The 18142-nt window shown below is 39.8% G+C and overlaps 1 protein-coding gene across 6 annotated transcripts in view; it reads right to left on the bottom strand.

The window, feature by feature from the left end:
- Positions 1–13766, bottom strand: part of XYLB (xylulokinase) — an 85446-nt gene extending 71680 nt beyond the window's left edge. The window contains exons 1-8 of one of the 6 annotated variants that reach the window (XM_069778247.1): positions 13530–13766; positions 11479–11561; positions 10521–10590; positions 9028–9108; positions 7196–7282; positions 6073–6201; positions 4734–4799; positions 2289–2361 (exon numbers count right to left, since the gene is read on the bottom strand). In XM_069778247.1, coding sequence (XP_069634348.1) covers positions 2289–2361; positions 4734–4799; positions 6073–6201; positions 7196–7282; positions 9028–9108; positions 10521–10590; positions 11479–11561; positions 13530–13574 — 634 coding nt within the window. In that variant the 5' untranslated portion in view covers positions 13575–13766. Of the gene's footprint in view, positions 1–2288; positions 2362–4733; positions 4800–6072; positions 6202–7195; positions 7283–9027; positions 9109–10520; positions 10591–11478; positions 11562–12547; positions 12703–13529 lie in introns of those variants that run through there. The other 5 variants (XM_069778250.1, XM_069778251.1, XM_069778249.1 and 2 more) reach the window with 5 other exon arrangements.
- Positions 13767–18142: the final 4376 nt, after the last annotated feature.

Genomic DNA, 18142 nt, shown 5'->3' with positions numbered 1-18142 from the left:
TTGCTGTTCTTTAAGGTGTCTTCTAAAAGAAACAATGCCTCAAGTGTTCAAGTTGTTTAGGTCCCAAATGTATCTTACTTTTAACATCTGCACAATACAAATGAAAATCATTCTTCATTCCACCAGAATGTAATTTCATTTTTTTTAAATCAATCACCCAGGGTGCTCAGCCATTCACGAGGAGTGATTTGAACCTTATGAGATTGGACCTCTAAAAAGAAAAAGAAAAAAAAAATCCTGAAACTAAATAGCACATTTCCTACAATAACCTGCAAATTTAGAGAGATAAGTTATTGTGCAGAGCTAAACAATTTGACAGGGTCTTTTAAAGACGATATGACCTGAAGTTAAACCTACAGAAATGAAGAATAGGTCTATTATCTGAACATTATTTTGAGAGATGCATTTTAAACTATAATATACAGGTACAATATAAAAGATCAAGTGAATTGCGAGAAATGATAAATGACAAGAAAACAAGTTTTTAGCTGGATCCAAATAACTACTGCATACTTTATAATTACATTTTATTACTGGAATTAGAATTCTCTCTTATTATGTTAACAGAAGAAAGGAACAAACAAGACAAAATATAGCTTACAATGCCAAAAGATCTTTTGTCTTGCAAATAGAACTATAACATCCTGCTTAGTTCTCTTACCTTTTTTTTACACAAAGACTTAATAATCTTACATGCATAAACATCCAGAGGTATAACAGAACAGGCTCTCCTAGAGCTGTTCGAAAAATGCAATATATTTTCTAAGAAAATTTTCCAATGGAGTAAATTTTCATTTTCGTTAGTTTAAAATGTTTTGGTTTTCAGTCAAACACAGAAATTTTCATGTCCTGAAATTGAAGAAGCAGGAGTTTCCCCCACTTGCTTCCAAGTAGAAAAGGCAGAGGTAACATTACCAAAGGGGAAAAAAAAAAAAACCAAACCCATACCAAACCAATCCCAAAACAATATTTTTTTTAATGCTTATAATTTTAAACATTTGAATCAAAATTAACACTTCACTCTCATTGAGAAATAAAAAATCAACATATTTCTTTATCAGAAAAGGTACCTTGAAGATCTCACCATCTCTCTTTGAAACACAGTATATGGAGCTAGTTCTATGGGTTGCCGAGTGGCTGAAGTGCTCAGTATTTGGGCCTAGTAAAGTGCAAATCTCCAAAGAGTTACTGTTGCCAATAATACACAAAAAAAATAAAATTCACCTGTGAAAATACATGGCTAACAGTACAGGACCAGAAGACAGATGTAATAATCTCACAACTGCTGCAAAATAAGCATGGATTGCCTTACAATTTTTAAGGTCTCTAGTATAACTGAGATATCTGATATTGAATAAGTTGTCCATTAGCTAAAATTGAGGTGTCATGCCTTTTCCTATGAGCTTTGATGGAACAATGAAGGAAGAAAAATGAGTTGGTCTTAACACATGGGTGTCAACTATGGCTCTATAATGTAAAAATTCCTTAGAGAGCCTTGTTATCTAACCTTTCAGCTCTGAAATATATCTTCTCTTAGTTTCAGAGCAGGAATCAAAAATGCTATTTAAAAATAACAGCACAGCTCCCAGGAAAATGGTTTCCTTTGTAACTGCCATTTAAAATTGCCATTTAAAAGCTGGATAACTGAGATAACACACAACAGAAAAGAGATGCACTAGCCTTGTCACTTTTTTGTCTTTGTTATGATGAATAGAGAGATATGGAAGGTTAAATATTTTTTTAACTGAGTTTAGGATTTTTTTGCTTGGTTTATGCTTTTTTCTCTGGTTCATTTTGAAAAGATATTTCTGTTGCAGATCCATACTCCAGTTAGGTGGGGGGAAAAATAATCACAATATACATCTTGTTCACATCCTGTGCAACTCAGAGCTAAACCAGCAAAACCAAAGAACAAATAGCAGAACTATGAAGTCTAGCCTAAAAATCCACAACTTTTTCATGGTTTTAAATACATATTTCAACGTTCCTTTATACATCATAAAGTAATGAAAAAAAGGTACAATTTCATTCAAGAATATGTTCTGTGCATCCATTTTATAGAAATGGGAATCATACTATGATGGGGATAAATAACCACAGCTGACAGCACTGTCAAGAGTAACAATAAATTGAAAGGAGTAACTTAGCTTAAAATCTAATATACTTGTCATTAAAGTTTAAAGACTGAAAATAAATAGCAGAGACCTTGTCCCCCTTTTATGTAAGGTGGGGATGGAGAGGAAAATTTCCTTGTTGAATTGTACTACGAGAAAAGCCCACGCACTTACCATCACTGTAATCAATGGGTGCATAAGCTCCTAGGAAAAGGGAAGCTGCAAAACTACTAACCAAAGAGATTCTCTGAAAGAAAAAGTGTGAGATAGTAAGTCCCATCAGTATCCACTTCAAAGAAAGTAAATTATTAAGTAATTGGAAGCAGTAAATGTTAATAGATGCTTAATGTTAGGCACAGAAAGCACACAAAAATGCACCTAGGATTATTCAGTTCTTACTGCCTAAGTAATATACCAGATAGCAATCTAAAAGTAGCCCCATGATAAAAGCTGTTAATAGCTTTGCATTCTGAAACATGAAAAATACACCTAGTATATTAGCATACTCTATGCTATCATGAATTAATTCACAACTTCAGTGTATCACAGAATCTCATTTCAAGGAAAAACACTTACTAATAAAAAAAAAAAAAACCAAACCAACAAAGGCACCTGTATTGTTGATGACAGGGAAAATGCCTAGAAACCATGCGCTGGTCCACCCAGAGTGCAGGTCTGTAAGCTTTTTAGCAGCTCTGGCAAGGCTCTGCTAGCACCTTTACATGAACAACTATCTTTCTGCCAGCTGAGACCTCAGACCTCACAGGAGTTACTCCCAGGAGCCTGTAATAATCAGCTTTGAACTGATCCACTACCTGCAGCTCTGCCTCAGGGTATGTTCCAACAGGGCATTAAATCCAGCTGTAGGGCTTCTAATACTGGCCCCAAAATGCCCCAGCCTCAAGACACAACGCACTGATCCAGCACAAACTTGCTTCCACTTCAAATCTGCTATACAAACTACCAAGTTAACTGGCTACCGCCAAGCTTTCTGCATGATCAAGTATTATCTGTTCCCAAGAAGCTGGCATAAAAGCTGACAAATTCCTTATTGTGTGCTCTGACTAACTCAGAAGAAATATGATTGTCACCCAATAACTAATCAGAATCACATATCTACTGGTCGAGTGAGGCAGCAGTGACAGGTTTTTTATTAATGATCACAAAACCACTGTTTCACACAGCATTCAAAGACAGACTATAGCCAGAGCTCTAAAAGGTGGTTATAATGGCCAGGGAACTTAATGATGCACTTGCTCTTCATGCATCTCTCCCCAAGAATATATCATATTGTGCTTAGATAACGAAGGCCTACCTTCTGTGGTGCCCCAGTGGGCACCAGCTGCCTGAAATGGAAGGAAAAGGATGAAGTTAAAACTGTGAATCAGCCAGTTTAGCAAGCTGACCTACAGACAGAAAAACATCCACCTTCCACATGTCATTGAGACTGCCAAGCTGCTAAGTGCTTCTTTAGGGTCCCCAAAAGCAACTCTGGCATAAGAGATATTTTGTGCTTGAACACAACATCTTGCGTATCCTTTATTGCTAAAAGGTGCCGTCAATGCAACCAGCCCTCAAAGTCTAAAATTGGTCTGTCTAGTTCTCAGTTCCATGGACCCACTTCCTCCCCATTAATGTATCTTTCTCTAAATTTAGTCTTAAGCCTATGATCAGACTGTATTAGTATTCTGTTTCATCCCATACCTTACTACTGTAAAGGTTATATAATGAAAACATACTAAGAAAGAAAAAAATATTAAAAATTAAGCATTCTCCCACAAAATACAGTCAACTTTGCAACTCACTTCCTGTTAACTGTTTCATGCAGGGGCGAGATTTTAAAAACCACAAAAAAATTATGATCAATGCTATCAAGAACTGCAGTAATACAAAAACAGGAGCAGCCTGACTTCACAGTTTGGTATATTCTAATCACAGGACAAGAGTCCTTCTCTCATTTACATCATATTTGCATGGAGTTTTTACCTTGCTTCAAACCATGGCATTTCAGTCACAGATAGATACAGACTCAACAAACTGAAACAATAATGGAATTGCAAGCTGATTTCTGAAAATTAAAAATCAGAAGGAAACCAACTACACAATGCAATTCATTTGTAATAATAGAATCAACGTAGCTTCTCAAGGGAAGAACTACGAAAAAAGTCTAGAATCAATGGCAGGTTTTTTCCTGTGCACATCTGCACAGATGCCAGTTTGTATGGCAGAGCAATCACGTTTCTGCATGTAAATGGCCAGTTCTAAGTGTGAAAATTTCAACCGTGTGCTTAATTACCCGCTTGTGTTCAAACTGCTGTAAATACAATTTGTTATCACCAAAATGAAAGTGTTTTTTAAAACTTCTTCCACAAAGGTGAGATCCAATGGAGCCTGCTATGTTAAATATAACATTCAAGATAGAACTGATGCCCAATTTTTATCTGCCTAATGACTAATAATTTAACAAAAAAAAATCAAATTTTCAATTTTCAACTTAAAATCAAACACAAGAATCAAAACACCCTTTAGTAAAAAAAGACTGCAAAAACACCCCCACAAAATTAATTTTAAAATATTTTCAACTGTGTTTTCCAATAAGCATATTGAAGTTGACCCAACCTCAGTTTGCATGTAGACTTCAGGATTCTGGCTGTAAATCTTTGCTATCTGGTTTCCTGTAAAACGCTGAGAAAGAAATGCAAATGCTTAGAAACACAAACCCTAAATGGAGTCAATAATCATTAACTCTGTGTAATGAGTTCAGTACATTGCACTTTGGATATTTAATTTGCCTGATGCATGATGAAAGTCAGTGCACAGTAGGCAATCTGCGCTAAACAGGCTATAATACATAGTCTCATTATGAGAATTTTGCTCACCTTTTGAAAAAAAAGCATGTGAAAAAGCATTACTATCCATAATTTACATTTCAGAAATGACAGTTCAATGGAATGAATCACACTTATTCTCTGCACAGGAACCAGCACAATTCAAATGCTGCCTTCAAATCCTTGAAAAAGTTTAAGCTACCCAACCTATATACCTCTCTGAGGCAGGAGAATTAGGAGCAAAGCAGGAAGTTTCATACTGAAAGAAGCAACTCCAGCACAGGATAATAGTTATAAGAATAACTATTTTTCATCCATGCATTATGTCAAATAACAAAAAGCTTCTGACACTGAAACCTTAACCTTTAGCAAGTTAAAAATAAACTGTTAGTGGTATGCAAAGTCTGATTTCAACACTGGCCATAAATCTGGCATGATAATTCAAAAACAGAATCAGCAATTTGGGAGGTTAGAGCCTTATTCTGTTGAACCAACAGCAAGCGTAGCCAGGTGCTGAGATGCCTGGAGGGCAGCCCTGCTCCCACTCCATAACTCATTGTCACAGTTAAAAGAGAGGGAAGCATCAGGAAGGGGAGACAAGTGACAGAGTACTCTCCGATAGCATCCCAAACTTCTGAAACGCTTCTCTTAGGTCAACAGCTGCTTGTTAGCCTTCAGGGAACATTAAAAGGCCAATCTTTTAATTGCAGAAGTAACCTAGAGCAGGGATCCACAAACAGAGGGGTCATAACCGCAAGTAAACCTGTAACACAAACTGGACTGCCATCCCAATGGAAATGTGGCTGCACAGGAGCTCCGCGGGGGAGAACAAGGCCCTGAGACTATAAGCATGGCGACCAAACACTGTATTCCAGAACCACTGGCCAAATGTAACAGCTCACCCCAGCTGCCTCCTGCAGCAAAATTCCAGTGTTTGCCTAATTTCACTTTAAAATTTCCACATCTTCCTTTGTGAGACTACTGCAAAGCACGGTATCATTAGAGTTTCTTCAAAAATTCTCCCTTTCATAGTTAATGGCTGGTCATTAATCTGCTGCAGTACCACCGTAATGGCAAATTGTTTCTATCACAAGACTCTGCTGAGGACTTTCTTCCCATCCACTCCTTACTTCATAGGCTCGAGAACCAGTAATACTCGCTAGGTGCTGTGCTCCCCCCACGGCTTTCTCCAGAGCGCTGCACTGGGAAGCTGTGCTAGAATCCATCCAGATGGGGCTGTTACTGACAGAAAAACAAGCCTGCAACAAACAACATCCTTTATTAGTAAGTCTGATCTCTAAGAAGCCCCTGCTAGAGTAATAGCAATACAGCAGACATACGTATCAGCTCACAGTTCAGTTCTCTGATGGGCCTTCTGGTCTCCACCCAATAATTACAGGAACGCATATATTGGGCAGCATGTTGGTCAGTGGTGAAAAGTTTAACCCAAACTTCACACCAGAAGGAAGCAACATGCTGTTTTCTGCTGTTACTTGACATAACCTGCAGCACCATGTCTCAGTACACTCCTTTGGTAGCCAAAGCCCTGGGCCTTTTTATGCAAGTTTAGCCCAGCTTTTTAGAACTCCTCTCTAAACAATCAGATTATCTTTCCACAGCTCTACTAACAGATTTCTCTTTAAAGGTTGGCATAACCATTTGGAAATGCAACTGAGGCTTAGTGCATCACCAGAGAGCATTTTAATTCCATTTCCATGAGTTTTGCACAGATGAGCTATTTCCAAAATTAATCATTTAACAGATCAGTTACACAAATGTCTCCTTTTCAACATACAACTGTCCTTTCTGATCTTGAAGTAAGGAAGGTAAGGGTCTTCAAGAGGAAAGTTGATTCCTCCCTACTTTTCTTTTTAAATAAAAGTTTGTCAAGTCTATGTTCAAAACTTACCAATCACACACACACGCCAAAAAAAAAGTTGTAAAATACTTAGAGGTTGTTTACAAAAATATTAAACTTCCTAAATGAACAAACAGGCTGTGACTGACACAGAAAGGTTCTGGGACACCCACTGGCACCTGTAAGCTTTTAAAGCAGTATATACTGTCACTCAGAAGAAAAGGAAATGTCAAAAGCCCTGGAGCTGAAGGAATAACCAGTACATTTCACTTTATGCTGCAGGGGCATGCAACTCAGTCAAACAAGAGAAAAGGTTTGCAAGGAGAAAAGCAATGTGTAAAGAGCAGACAAAGCACAGTGTACCTCTCCCTTCAGAGCTCTTTTATGCACCTTACCTTCAGTGACTGATGTAGAGGCAGTTTGGATGATGCATTCTTTAAAATTTCGATGCTTCCTTTTTTCCAGTACACACTCCCATGTTGCTGTAGAAAGTACAGAAACAGAAGTTGGAGATGACCTCCCCAAGCTGCAAAGTTCCTATCCTGATCTGAACTTCAAAGTCTAAGGGACAAAGAACTCTCTCTAAACCAGGACCAAAAAATGCATCTTTTCAAATCAAGTGCCTCATTAAAAGACTCTTTAAGGTTGAGCAAAGCATATACTAAACCAGAAAATGTAGGAGTCAAGAGACAGTGACAATTCTGAACTATAGCAACTTCTAGTGGGAACTATTATTACACTGCTAATGGCATTAGATATTTATTTGAGGGTTCTTTGAGCTGTAGCCATGGTTCCACATTCAAGACTGTTAGTTCTGTGCTATTTCAGTTACATGCCTGCCCCACTCACCACTAACAGACTGCATAATATTGAGATTATCTGAGCTCCATCTCTCAGGTGGCTTCCTCAAGCCAGGTATCTCTGGTTATGCACCTGCAGGACACCCTAGACAAACTGCAAAGCACCATCCAGCGAACCCACTAATAGTTCTGATGACACCAAGTGCACACAGAACCCCCTGGGTACAGAGTACTTGACCACAGCAACATCCAGATTGTATTTCACATCTCTCTGCCATTTCTGCAGACAATCAAGACCAAGTTTGTCCCTTCTTTGGGACAAACACTGGCACATCAGTGCACCTCCGCAGTGATCTGCAGCATAAAGACAAGGTTCTTCAAAGAGAAAAAGGAGAGAGACAATGTGGGTTGGAAGGGGGCAACTAAATGAAAGCTGTTCTACCTGAAAGAATCTGAATATAGTACCAAGCTGATACCCCCAACTTGTTGGAGGATGGGTAAAATAAATGGAATATGAGCAATCTGAAAGCACACTTCCTTTTTTCACTTGAGTAAGCTAGGGTTACTTGGCAATCCCTAACTTCTGTTTCACTGAAGAATTCATACCCGAGCCTTGATACCAGCTATGATTTTCAGACACTTTGCTCAGACTTTCAACTGAAATCAATGAAACATGGAGATCAAAGCAAGAGTTTTGATTAATTAGTCCCAGATATATCAAGATGAATAACCTAAACCTCATGTGTCAGAATTAGCTATCGCTTTGGTGCTGTCCTCACCCTGAATATCATCCGTTAAAGTTATAAAAGACTTCCTTGTTTCACCAGCATACTAGGAGACTGGCTAACTGACTAAATGTCAGGATGGGTTTTATAAATCTCAGAAAAAAGGCATTATGCACTACAGGCTAAATCATGGCAGCATCTTTGTCATTTCTGCATCAAAGACTATCATCATTTGGTTTTTGTTGTTCCTAGGCAGATCTCTATCCTAGCCAACAACAACTGTGCTCAACAGGATGTTACCATGCCTTTAGCAAACAGCGCTCCTCACTATTTTTTCTACCCCATTTCCACAAGCACCTGGATATGCTGAAACTCAAAATGACCCCAGTCATTTCAGAATCTGTATGTACAAAGAATTTAAACAACAGGAAACCAACTAGTGATGCACTATACTGATCTAAACAACTGCACTATAAATCTCACCCTCCACTCCCACTACCTTCTAGTGATTGCTTTGTGTGCTTCAGGTTTTAAGTTCCCCTGAGGAATGTGTCTTTTAATGGATGCTTATACAGAAGCTTTGGTCTTACTTGATGTCATTATGGTCTTGGACAATACAATTATTTAAATGAAATTTATCGCTATACATTATACTCTGTTGAAAAAATACAGTAAGACTGGTTTTTTTCTTTATAAACTAACCTGGCCAGCACCAGACAAAGCTCTGACTTGAGAGAATTTAAAGCCCGAAGACTTCATCTTTTCCAAAATCATATCCAGAGCCTGTAAGAACAGAATCAAGAATGACTGTAACGAGCTATCAAATTATGCATACTCACAATCTCTGGAATTAAACAGTAAATTCATGTCATCACTGATAAGAGTCCATTGGCAGATAATGAAAAATTAGCTAATGACTATGGACTTCTCAAGAAGATGCATAAATTAATTTACTTAGTAAGAGTCCATAAAAGAAAAGTTGAATCACACAGGGAAAAAAAAAAAAATCTTTAAACAAGCTGAATGACAAAGATCCATTCTTTGAAACCTAAATAAGAGGGAAGAGTTAAAGAATTCCTATTCAATAAAAAGCCACTTTTAAGAGTGCCAGACACAAAGCAGGATTATCTTTTTCTGTTCTTACTTTTGGAAATCTATGAAACCTTAATGGGGTGGACCCTGCACCCGATCCCACAAGATGTTAGGTATCCTCAATACCACTGCCCCCAGTGTCACCTGAAAACTGAAAGTCCCTTTAATATAAGGCTAATTCAAGTGAATTTTAGCAGTTTAAGCACCTAGGTTAATTTTGTTCTAGCCACATGTTCCTGAAGTTTAAAACCAAAAATTAATCTATCTTTACATAGTTTCATTCAGATCAGCATTTCCCAGGCTATCTTGACAAATGGACCACTGCAAGACTTCAGAATTTCCCAAGAAACATCAGATACCTGTATCACCTTATTATTAATTTAATAGTTACAACTGTTCCTGTTCATTATGGTTCAAAAGCCCAACTGCAAAGAAATTTACCAAACCTTTGTCAACTACCATGGATTACCAGCTGGGGGTTCTGTGACCTTTCAAATATCAAACTATTCAAATCACAGTACTAAAATAAATTTACATAGTACCATATGAGAGCAAGTGTTGCAGAACCTGCACAGAAGCAAGGAAGGCCTTCTTTTAAAATAGAAAAGAATGTTGTATTCCAAAATAAACACCAGTCAAAGTGACTGGGAATCAATGACTAAATTGTTCTTTAACCACTTACCAGTTGAGACATCAATTGGTTACCAAAGCTAACGTGGATGCTACAAAAACAAAGATTTAAGCTAGGCAAAGCAACAGCTGCCTCTTTTGTGTATGAAACAAAAAGATTTGGAAAAAAAAGAACAGTCTTTTTTCCAAATGAGGGAAAGTCAGGAAAGGATTTATCACACATACAATGCTATAATAGTAGAGACTGCAAAAACAAACAAACAAACAAAACCTCAAAACGTTAGCAACTTCCACTATGTTTGTTGATAACATTAATATTTGCATACCAAAGACACAGAATAATACTTCAAAGAAACAGAAAACAAGCAAAAGTCCTATGTTGATTTGAATGATGAGTTTCACTATTGCCTGGAATACATTTTCATTTCAGTAACAGAAAGGAAAAAGTTGAACTATACAAAGCTTGTTCATACCTTGACCCACATTAGCACAGGAGAAGTGACTGTCAGTCTGTCACTGTGAATATAGACTCCACCTTGAGTCCTACAGAAAAACGGTATTTTCTTTTGGTGAATTCAGCAATTTTTTCCCTGTCAAGCAAAGTTCTTCAAGTTTATTAATAAACAAAGAGAGTTTGCAATGCTTTTACATTAAGAGCAAGGATACAATCAGTGTTTGAAACCTGGAAAAGTAAAAGCCAGCTCCTAGGAGGTGACATTAACCGATGTTTGACCCAATTGTAAAGTAAATAATTTGCAAGGAAAGGCTCCGATCATGAAGTAAGATCTGATACTGCTCATTGACTCCATGTAATTCATAGTTATTTCTAAGTCTCCTAACTGTCACCATTAGTGGCTTGGACCTAGAAGATGAAATTCAATTTTTGCTGTTAAACCATCAAGTAAATAAATGTACTTCGTTAAAACTTATGACCACGGAGGATGACATTTGTAAATTCTAGCCTGCTAACTGAAGTAAACAAACACTGCCATCCTACATCTTATTGTGAGATTTGGAACCACTCAATTTGTCTTCAAATGCCTTTTAGAAGTTCCCCTCATGCAATTTACTTGCTGTTATCACAGCATTCTACCCTGACACAAAGGCAGTGCTTACTTCTGTGTCCCAAAAAGAAACAGTCATGTCCACAAGTCACAAAGTCCCAAAAGAGAAAAAAGAAATTGTTTATTTATACATAATACTTTGGGGTAGATTTTTTTAATCTATTTCCTGTCGGGAGTTCTTGCCATATTTATATACCAAGGAAGGCAAGAGTACATACTACCCTTGCCAAGCATGAAACATGAACATGGCATGAACTTTTTCCATGCCTCCACACATATCAATGAGACCAACTAAGGCAACAGCCCCCCCACACCGATCTCCAAAGTTCCAAATTATATTATCCAAGTAAAATATAAAAAGCCGTACTTAAATTCCGGAAGGTCTTTATCAAAATGAACATTATCCTCATAAACGACTCTCAGCTGTTCATCAATAGCAATGACTTTCAGCTAGAAGATAAAAAAATGGGATGTTAACACAAACTAACAATAATTAAATAGCACTGAGAACTCATTTATAACAATTCAATTCCCACAGACAAAATGGGAAAGAAGATCACCCCAATCCATATAATTCGCTGAAAGTATAGGTACAATTTTACATTAAACAGGTTATTATGTGTATTTCCAGCATGCCATCTATTCAGCAACATGTATATTTGTTTGCTTATATTCCTCCCGCCCTCATTTTCTTTCTCCTTAATTGCACAAGATCAAGATGCAGGCATATGCTAAAGAACAGCAAACAAATTACCAGGTTTATAGCTTGCATCATGGTAACGAATTTTTCCAATTTCTCCAAAGAATACAGTATCTTAAAGGTGCCATATGGCCTTCCCCCCCCCCCCCCCCCCTTTTTTTTGCCCCATCTTTTCAAGGAACATTAGAATACCTTGAGGACCTTCCCTGCTCCCCAAATGGTGAGTAAATCAGACTCTACCAGTCTGGCAAAGCTCAGAGGGCATTACGCAAGTGTATTCTGAGCGTCTGCAATATATGGAAAGCAAGATCCCTAACAGGTAACTCCATAAAGCTGAGCCTTCTTGTAAGCATAAACTAGAAGAGCACCACAACCTTTTCTCCTCTATCTTCTCTCAAATTCACCTAGTAGAGAAGAAAAACATTACAGCCTAGAAGAAAAGTGAGAAGGTAGCTCACACTCTGCACATATCTCAACAAGGGAGAGAGTGCAAACTGCTGCTGAAGAAACAGACAAAAAAAAACTACAAAGACTAAGTCATCTCAAAGAGTTGTATTCAAATAACAAGGCCAACCCCATTTTAGCTATACTAATGTAGGGCCATTATTTATGCACTGGCACAACCCATTACCAATCTGATGCCCTGCACCAGTTTAAAAATGGCTCTGACTCACTGCAGCTTAATTGGCTTTCTGCTTGCAGCATGCCCCCTTAAAAAACACTTGATCAACCTAACCTGGATGTGTCTTTTCAAGCTCCCAAACTTCAGCACAGCCATAATGAAGTCATTTATGCTCCTACGCCTATTTTAAACATATTCAGGCCTATGCACAACTTGGGCAGAGTTTCTATTCACGGTGTAGTAACACCCGATTGTGCCGACAACTCAAAAATTTCAAGCGACCCGAGCATCCAGGTTCACGAGCATCCAGGTTCACGATCCTGCTAATCTTGATTCACACGATGACACTGGAAAAGCTGGATTCGGGGGCAAATCCCAGCTCCCAGCATGCCTGATGCGGCAGGCAGAGGGGTCTCCTCGCAGTCTGCACGTGGAGAAGGGCCACAGCGCTCCTGTCCAGGATTAAACGTATCCCCAGCAGGATGGGGAAGCGGGACACGTTAGGACACGCAGCCTACAGCTTCAGACAAGAGAGGGGACAAACAGAAAGGGACGAAGGATGCGCTTATGCAGGCAAAGAGAAGGAGGCGTGCGAACAGCCAGGCCCACGCAGCGCCCAGCGTCCCACAGAAGCCTTAAAACACGAGAAGGCGCCGGGAACGATTTTCCATCAGCCGTGGCAGGCAGCTGGCGTGGGTGAACCCTCGGCACCGAGCTCAGCACCGCATCCTGCAGCGCCCAGCCCGGCCCTGCTGTAAACGAGGAAACCCTGCGAAACAAAACCGTCGCTGGGTGGAGGAAAAGAGGCGATGAGAGCTGATGGAGGGGAGGGAAGGCCTCTTCCCCTTCCGTGCTGCGGGCCACCACGGCGGCAGGTCAGTGGGCCACCACGGCGGGCGGGCCGGCCAGCCGCGGCCTCGACCCTTTCCAGCCCCCCGAGGCCCGGCTGGGTGCGCCCCCCCCACCCCCGCTACGCTCCAGACCCCCGGAGGCGGCTGCAGCGCCGGGCAGGCCCCGGGTAGGCCCCGCCGGACCCCCGTCCCCGCTGCCGGCCGCGGGAGGGGAGAGGAGGGCCCGGGTGCGGCGGCCCCGGTACCTGCTGCGTGCTGAAATCCCAGCCCAAGTAGCAGGGAGCGGCCATGGCGCGGCGGGGGCCTGCCCGGCCGCTCACCCTTGCCCCGGCGGAGCGGGGGGGCGGCTTTGCAAGGCCCGGCCTCCCCGGGCGGGAGCGGGGGGGGAGCCGCCAGGGCGGCCCCGCGGAGCGGGAGAGCGGGAGTTAATGAGTGTTCAGCGCCCACGCAGCCGGGCTGAGGCCTCATCCTTCCCTCCCTCACACGGAGGGGCTGGAGCGAGGGCTGCGGAGCAGGGAAGAGCTCCGGGGAGGGGATGGTGGCTTGCTCAGCGCCGGTAATTTATGTGCTAGTAAGTGGGGATCCGCCAGCTTGCAGGTGCCCAGGTCGGTGGGAAAAACACCAGTGGCAAAACACCACTGACCGCCCCGTAAACGGCAGCAGAACAAAAAAAGGGGCAACTTCAAACCAGGGTCCGAAGGAATTCACGGAATTTTAATATTCCATTAATACGTGCCGGTGCTCTTGTGGTACTGCACGCTGGTTTGCGCAAACACACTTTTACAGTGTTCCATAAAAAAATGCAGAATCGTTACTTCGGCTGAAGTTTTGTTTTGTGGTTTGCTTTTTTTCTTTTTTTAGTTGGGAGGGTTTGGTGAGGTTTTAGGTTTTTGCATTACCTGCCATAGCATGTGACAAGCAAAGTGGAATTGCTTAATCAAAAGAAGGCTCACCTAAAATAGGCTTTCATTCTGCAATCAAGGCAGTATCTCAGCAGAGCCTTAATGAAGTCAAATAGGTTTTGCATGCCCAGGATCTTAAACTGTGTTAACAGTACAAATACTTAATTTGAAATGCCCTTTAAACTATAAAATATTACTAAATTTTGTCATCTAGTGAACATTTTAAATATTCCTAGTGATTTCTCAAATCCCTGACTCCCATAGGTTTATACTGGTAAGATTTCTAGTTATTGTTGCAAAGAAAAACCTTCAAAACATTAATCCTGAAGACTCTCAACCTACGCTGCCAACAAACATTCTAATATACTGACTTTTAAACCAATCTTACTCTATCATATCATCTTTGAATATTCTGTACTGAGAGTATCTGTATTAGAAATGTGATCACAAAATCTTTAAATAAGACAGAGTTTAACTTGAAGTTGTCTGAAAAATATTTACAATGTGGGAATCTCTTCAAATGCATAGTGTTCTTGGCCTGCATTTTAGTGTCTAATCCTGCAAATTTATCTGAATAGTTTGCAATCAGGAGGCATCCCAATGAAGTCAGTGGAAGTACCAGTCCATTTAAAATAAAGGTACGTAGAATTGTCACCCAGTTTGTAGTTTGTCTTCTTTAAATCAGATGGCCACCAGGTAGTGGTGGAATTTCCCTGACCCTGAGAAGTTCATGCTGGATGGACCTGTCCTGAACAAAGGTCTCACTTAACCAAGAAGAGGCTGTGAAAGGAAACAAAGCTTTTAAAATGTTACCAAGAACTGTTTTGTTAGTGTAACTCTTACCAGACAACAAACAAAGGATCAAATAACACATAGAGGTTGCTTTTCCATTAATGCAGAGTGGCTGGTGAGCCAGGGAGGAGAGGCTTGCTCTGCCCTTTTACTTCCTGCTCATTCCCTATAAAAAAGTAACAAATATGGAGGCCAAGGCTTGAAATGCTGCAATTTTCAAAATATAACTACTCGCAAAAATGAAGAGAAACTAAAGTCAGTTCTGAAGAAAGCCATAGGAATGACAAATGACTTCCGAAAAAGACATCACTGGATTTTTTTTAATTTTAAAGGAGGTATTGGTTAGTAGAAGGGAAACAACCGTTTATAAATAAATAAAGCAATCTTATGAGGATGTAAGAATCAATTACATTCTTCCACAATCAGATCAGAAGAATAGTCCCGAATAGCAAGAAATCCTTTGCTTTAAATAGCACAGAAATGTTGGGGCCGGAATAACCACCCTCGTGTTATCAGATCTCCTTAAATTAGGAACAAGGGTGCAGACAATAGGGTAGGAAAATCCACTCAAGGACAGAATGAGAATGTTAATGTTGCTACTTTCAGTCTTCATGTTTTCCTAGAGAAAACAGGGAAGTTTGGAGAATCATTGCCTTACCCTGTCACTCTGTTGCCCATCCTTGCAAGCAAGGCAGTGTTCTCTCAAATTTACTTGTTTGTGTATGGAAAATGTGCATTGCTGCTGTTCCTTCTGCATTAAAGTTCATGCTTACAGATACTACCATAGCCTCTAAAATTCTGTCTTGAAAGCAAACAAGGTTTAGCTGTGCAGTTATCAGTGAAGTTACATTCATGTCCTAGTGATGTTTTAGCACTGACAAATCCAGAATTTCCAGAGGGGATGGACAAAATGCCGTTTATAATTGAAATGTCACCACTGCAGATTAACAGCTTGAGGCAGAGCACAGATTAATCACTCAAGACACATAGAGCAGGGTAAAGGGAAAAGCGAGTTTATTCCCCTTTTCCTATTAACTAGTTTCTGACCTGATGGAGAAGCAATACTAACATGCTCTGCTAGGCCCTTGGCTGTTTTGATAAGTTATAACTACTATGCCAATTAATGCTTTTTTTTCCTTCCCTCACTGTCAACTTCAACTGCAAATTCATTTCAATTCATTGCAAAACACAAATTATTTTAACTGCATTCCATTTTCCTACATACTGAGGTTTTTCACTTTTTAGTCTCACTTCGAGTATCAAAGTCTGCCTCTGATCTCAGTTACACCCTGATATGAACTTAGATTTAACTGCATTCTTCAGCTTTACACAAGTGAACTCCTTTGAAAACAGTGACAGCCTAACTACCATGCTTCATTATCATCACATCATCTTAGACATGCCAACAAGCTAGAGAACACATAGACCAGACCTTTGATGTAAGTTAGGATTACTATATTGACAGCAGTCCAGCTATCCTGATTTATACTGGCTACATAATTTAATGGGATGTGGAAGTACTCACACCTTCACAGGAAGTAACAGAACTCCATCGGCAACTACAAAGCTAGCAATCCTTTTGCTGCCAGCAGTAGATTTTGGGCATCTAACTAGTTATTTTAAGTAGCAGGGCAGCCAAATATTTCTAAGCCCCAAACAGGTATTTCACATTCGTACATCAGCATAGGTTGGCATAGCAGAAACAATGGGTCAGCTAAGAGTCGCCGTGCATACAGACATCAGCCGTGCACATGCAATACAACCACAGCAGCCCATGTTAGACCTAGCACTGTTAGGCCTGCTGGCACAATTATCCTCTTCCCAATAAGAAATCTTGTGGCTCTTTAATTAGCCTCAGAAACATTAAACATAGTAAGCTGGGTCAGATAAATGCCAACCTATTTGCCAAGTAACCTGATAGTCACGTGCAATGCTGCTAATTAGGTGGGAGATGTTTACAATGTTAAGCTCCAAGTAACACAACAATAACACATTAACACATCACCTTAAAAAAAAATCTCAGCTTGAGCACTAGACCTACCTACTGGAAAGATACCTGAACAATGACAATGCTCTAAAGGTCATTCCCCTTCTACTTAGCATTGCAGGTACTCTGTTATCACAAAATCTCCAGCAATGTTTAACCAAGTACTGATGATATAAAATACCACAGTACCTTAAATTAAAAGATGAAGTTGCTGTTCTTTTTATTGAGATGGCATTATAACGCCAAAAATGTTTTCCTTTCCCTAAATATGCACTTACCTGTTGAAGTTACTTTTGCACATGATTTTGTAGTAACCATTGTGTTCGTCCATGCCTCCAAAGGCTGTGGAGAGTCTCGTTATTCACTCTGTAAGAATAAGTACTTGATGTTTAAAAGCAATGGATCGAGATGGCTGTTATCCACTGCAATTTTACTAACCGTACTATGAACGGATGTATAAAGATCCAGCAAAAGCGCTATGCATGAGTTCTGCAAGAGGAAGTTCAGACCACAGTTATTACATGGAGACTGAAGACGTAGCTTATTTAGGTATAGTAATTATTCCACAAACTTATTGGTTGATTTAATTCTTGACATGTGCATATTCAAAATCCCAGGTACTGCATTAACCAATTAAGGCCCTTTACAGAGACCTCATGAAGAATTGGCACAGGATTCCATATAAAGGCATATACGTGCACAGGAACAATGGGTACAAGAAAAGAATTTAAATAATGGCTCAAGTACACAATCTCAGTTATACTGTCAGTTTCATAGGTATTGGTCAATTTGAACCTTTTATTTAATCATGTACATAAAATCCTCCAATTTCACTTCTATCAAATTCAGCAGAACGTGTTGACTTCAGTGGGTACTGAATCAGGCACTGTGGAATTGTATCTGGTTTTACATACTCTAGTTTTACAGATGTAATTTCATTGACTCAGTTAGGCTACTAGTGATTATGAAGTGCAGTACAAATTCCTCATGAGATCTCTGCATGGAAGTGAAGGATGTTTCTGAATAGCAAATTATTTTTAGGATACTTTCCTCCCCTGCACAGATTTCAAGTCCATATTCATTCTCACAATAGTAACAGTACTTAACCATCCTCTTTGGAGGACTATCTTAACTAGAGTCATTTGCAAGGATTATTAAAGTTAACTTATACACCCGG

Source organism: Haliaeetus albicilla, chromosome 2, assembly GCF_947461875.1.
Source record: "Haliaeetus albicilla chromosome 2, bHalAlb1.1, whole genome shotgun sequence".
NCBI lineage: Eukaryota > Metazoa > Chordata > Aves > Accipitriformes > Accipitridae > Haliaeetus > Haliaeetus albicilla.
This window is presented reverse-complemented; position numbering and strand designations above follow the sequence as displayed.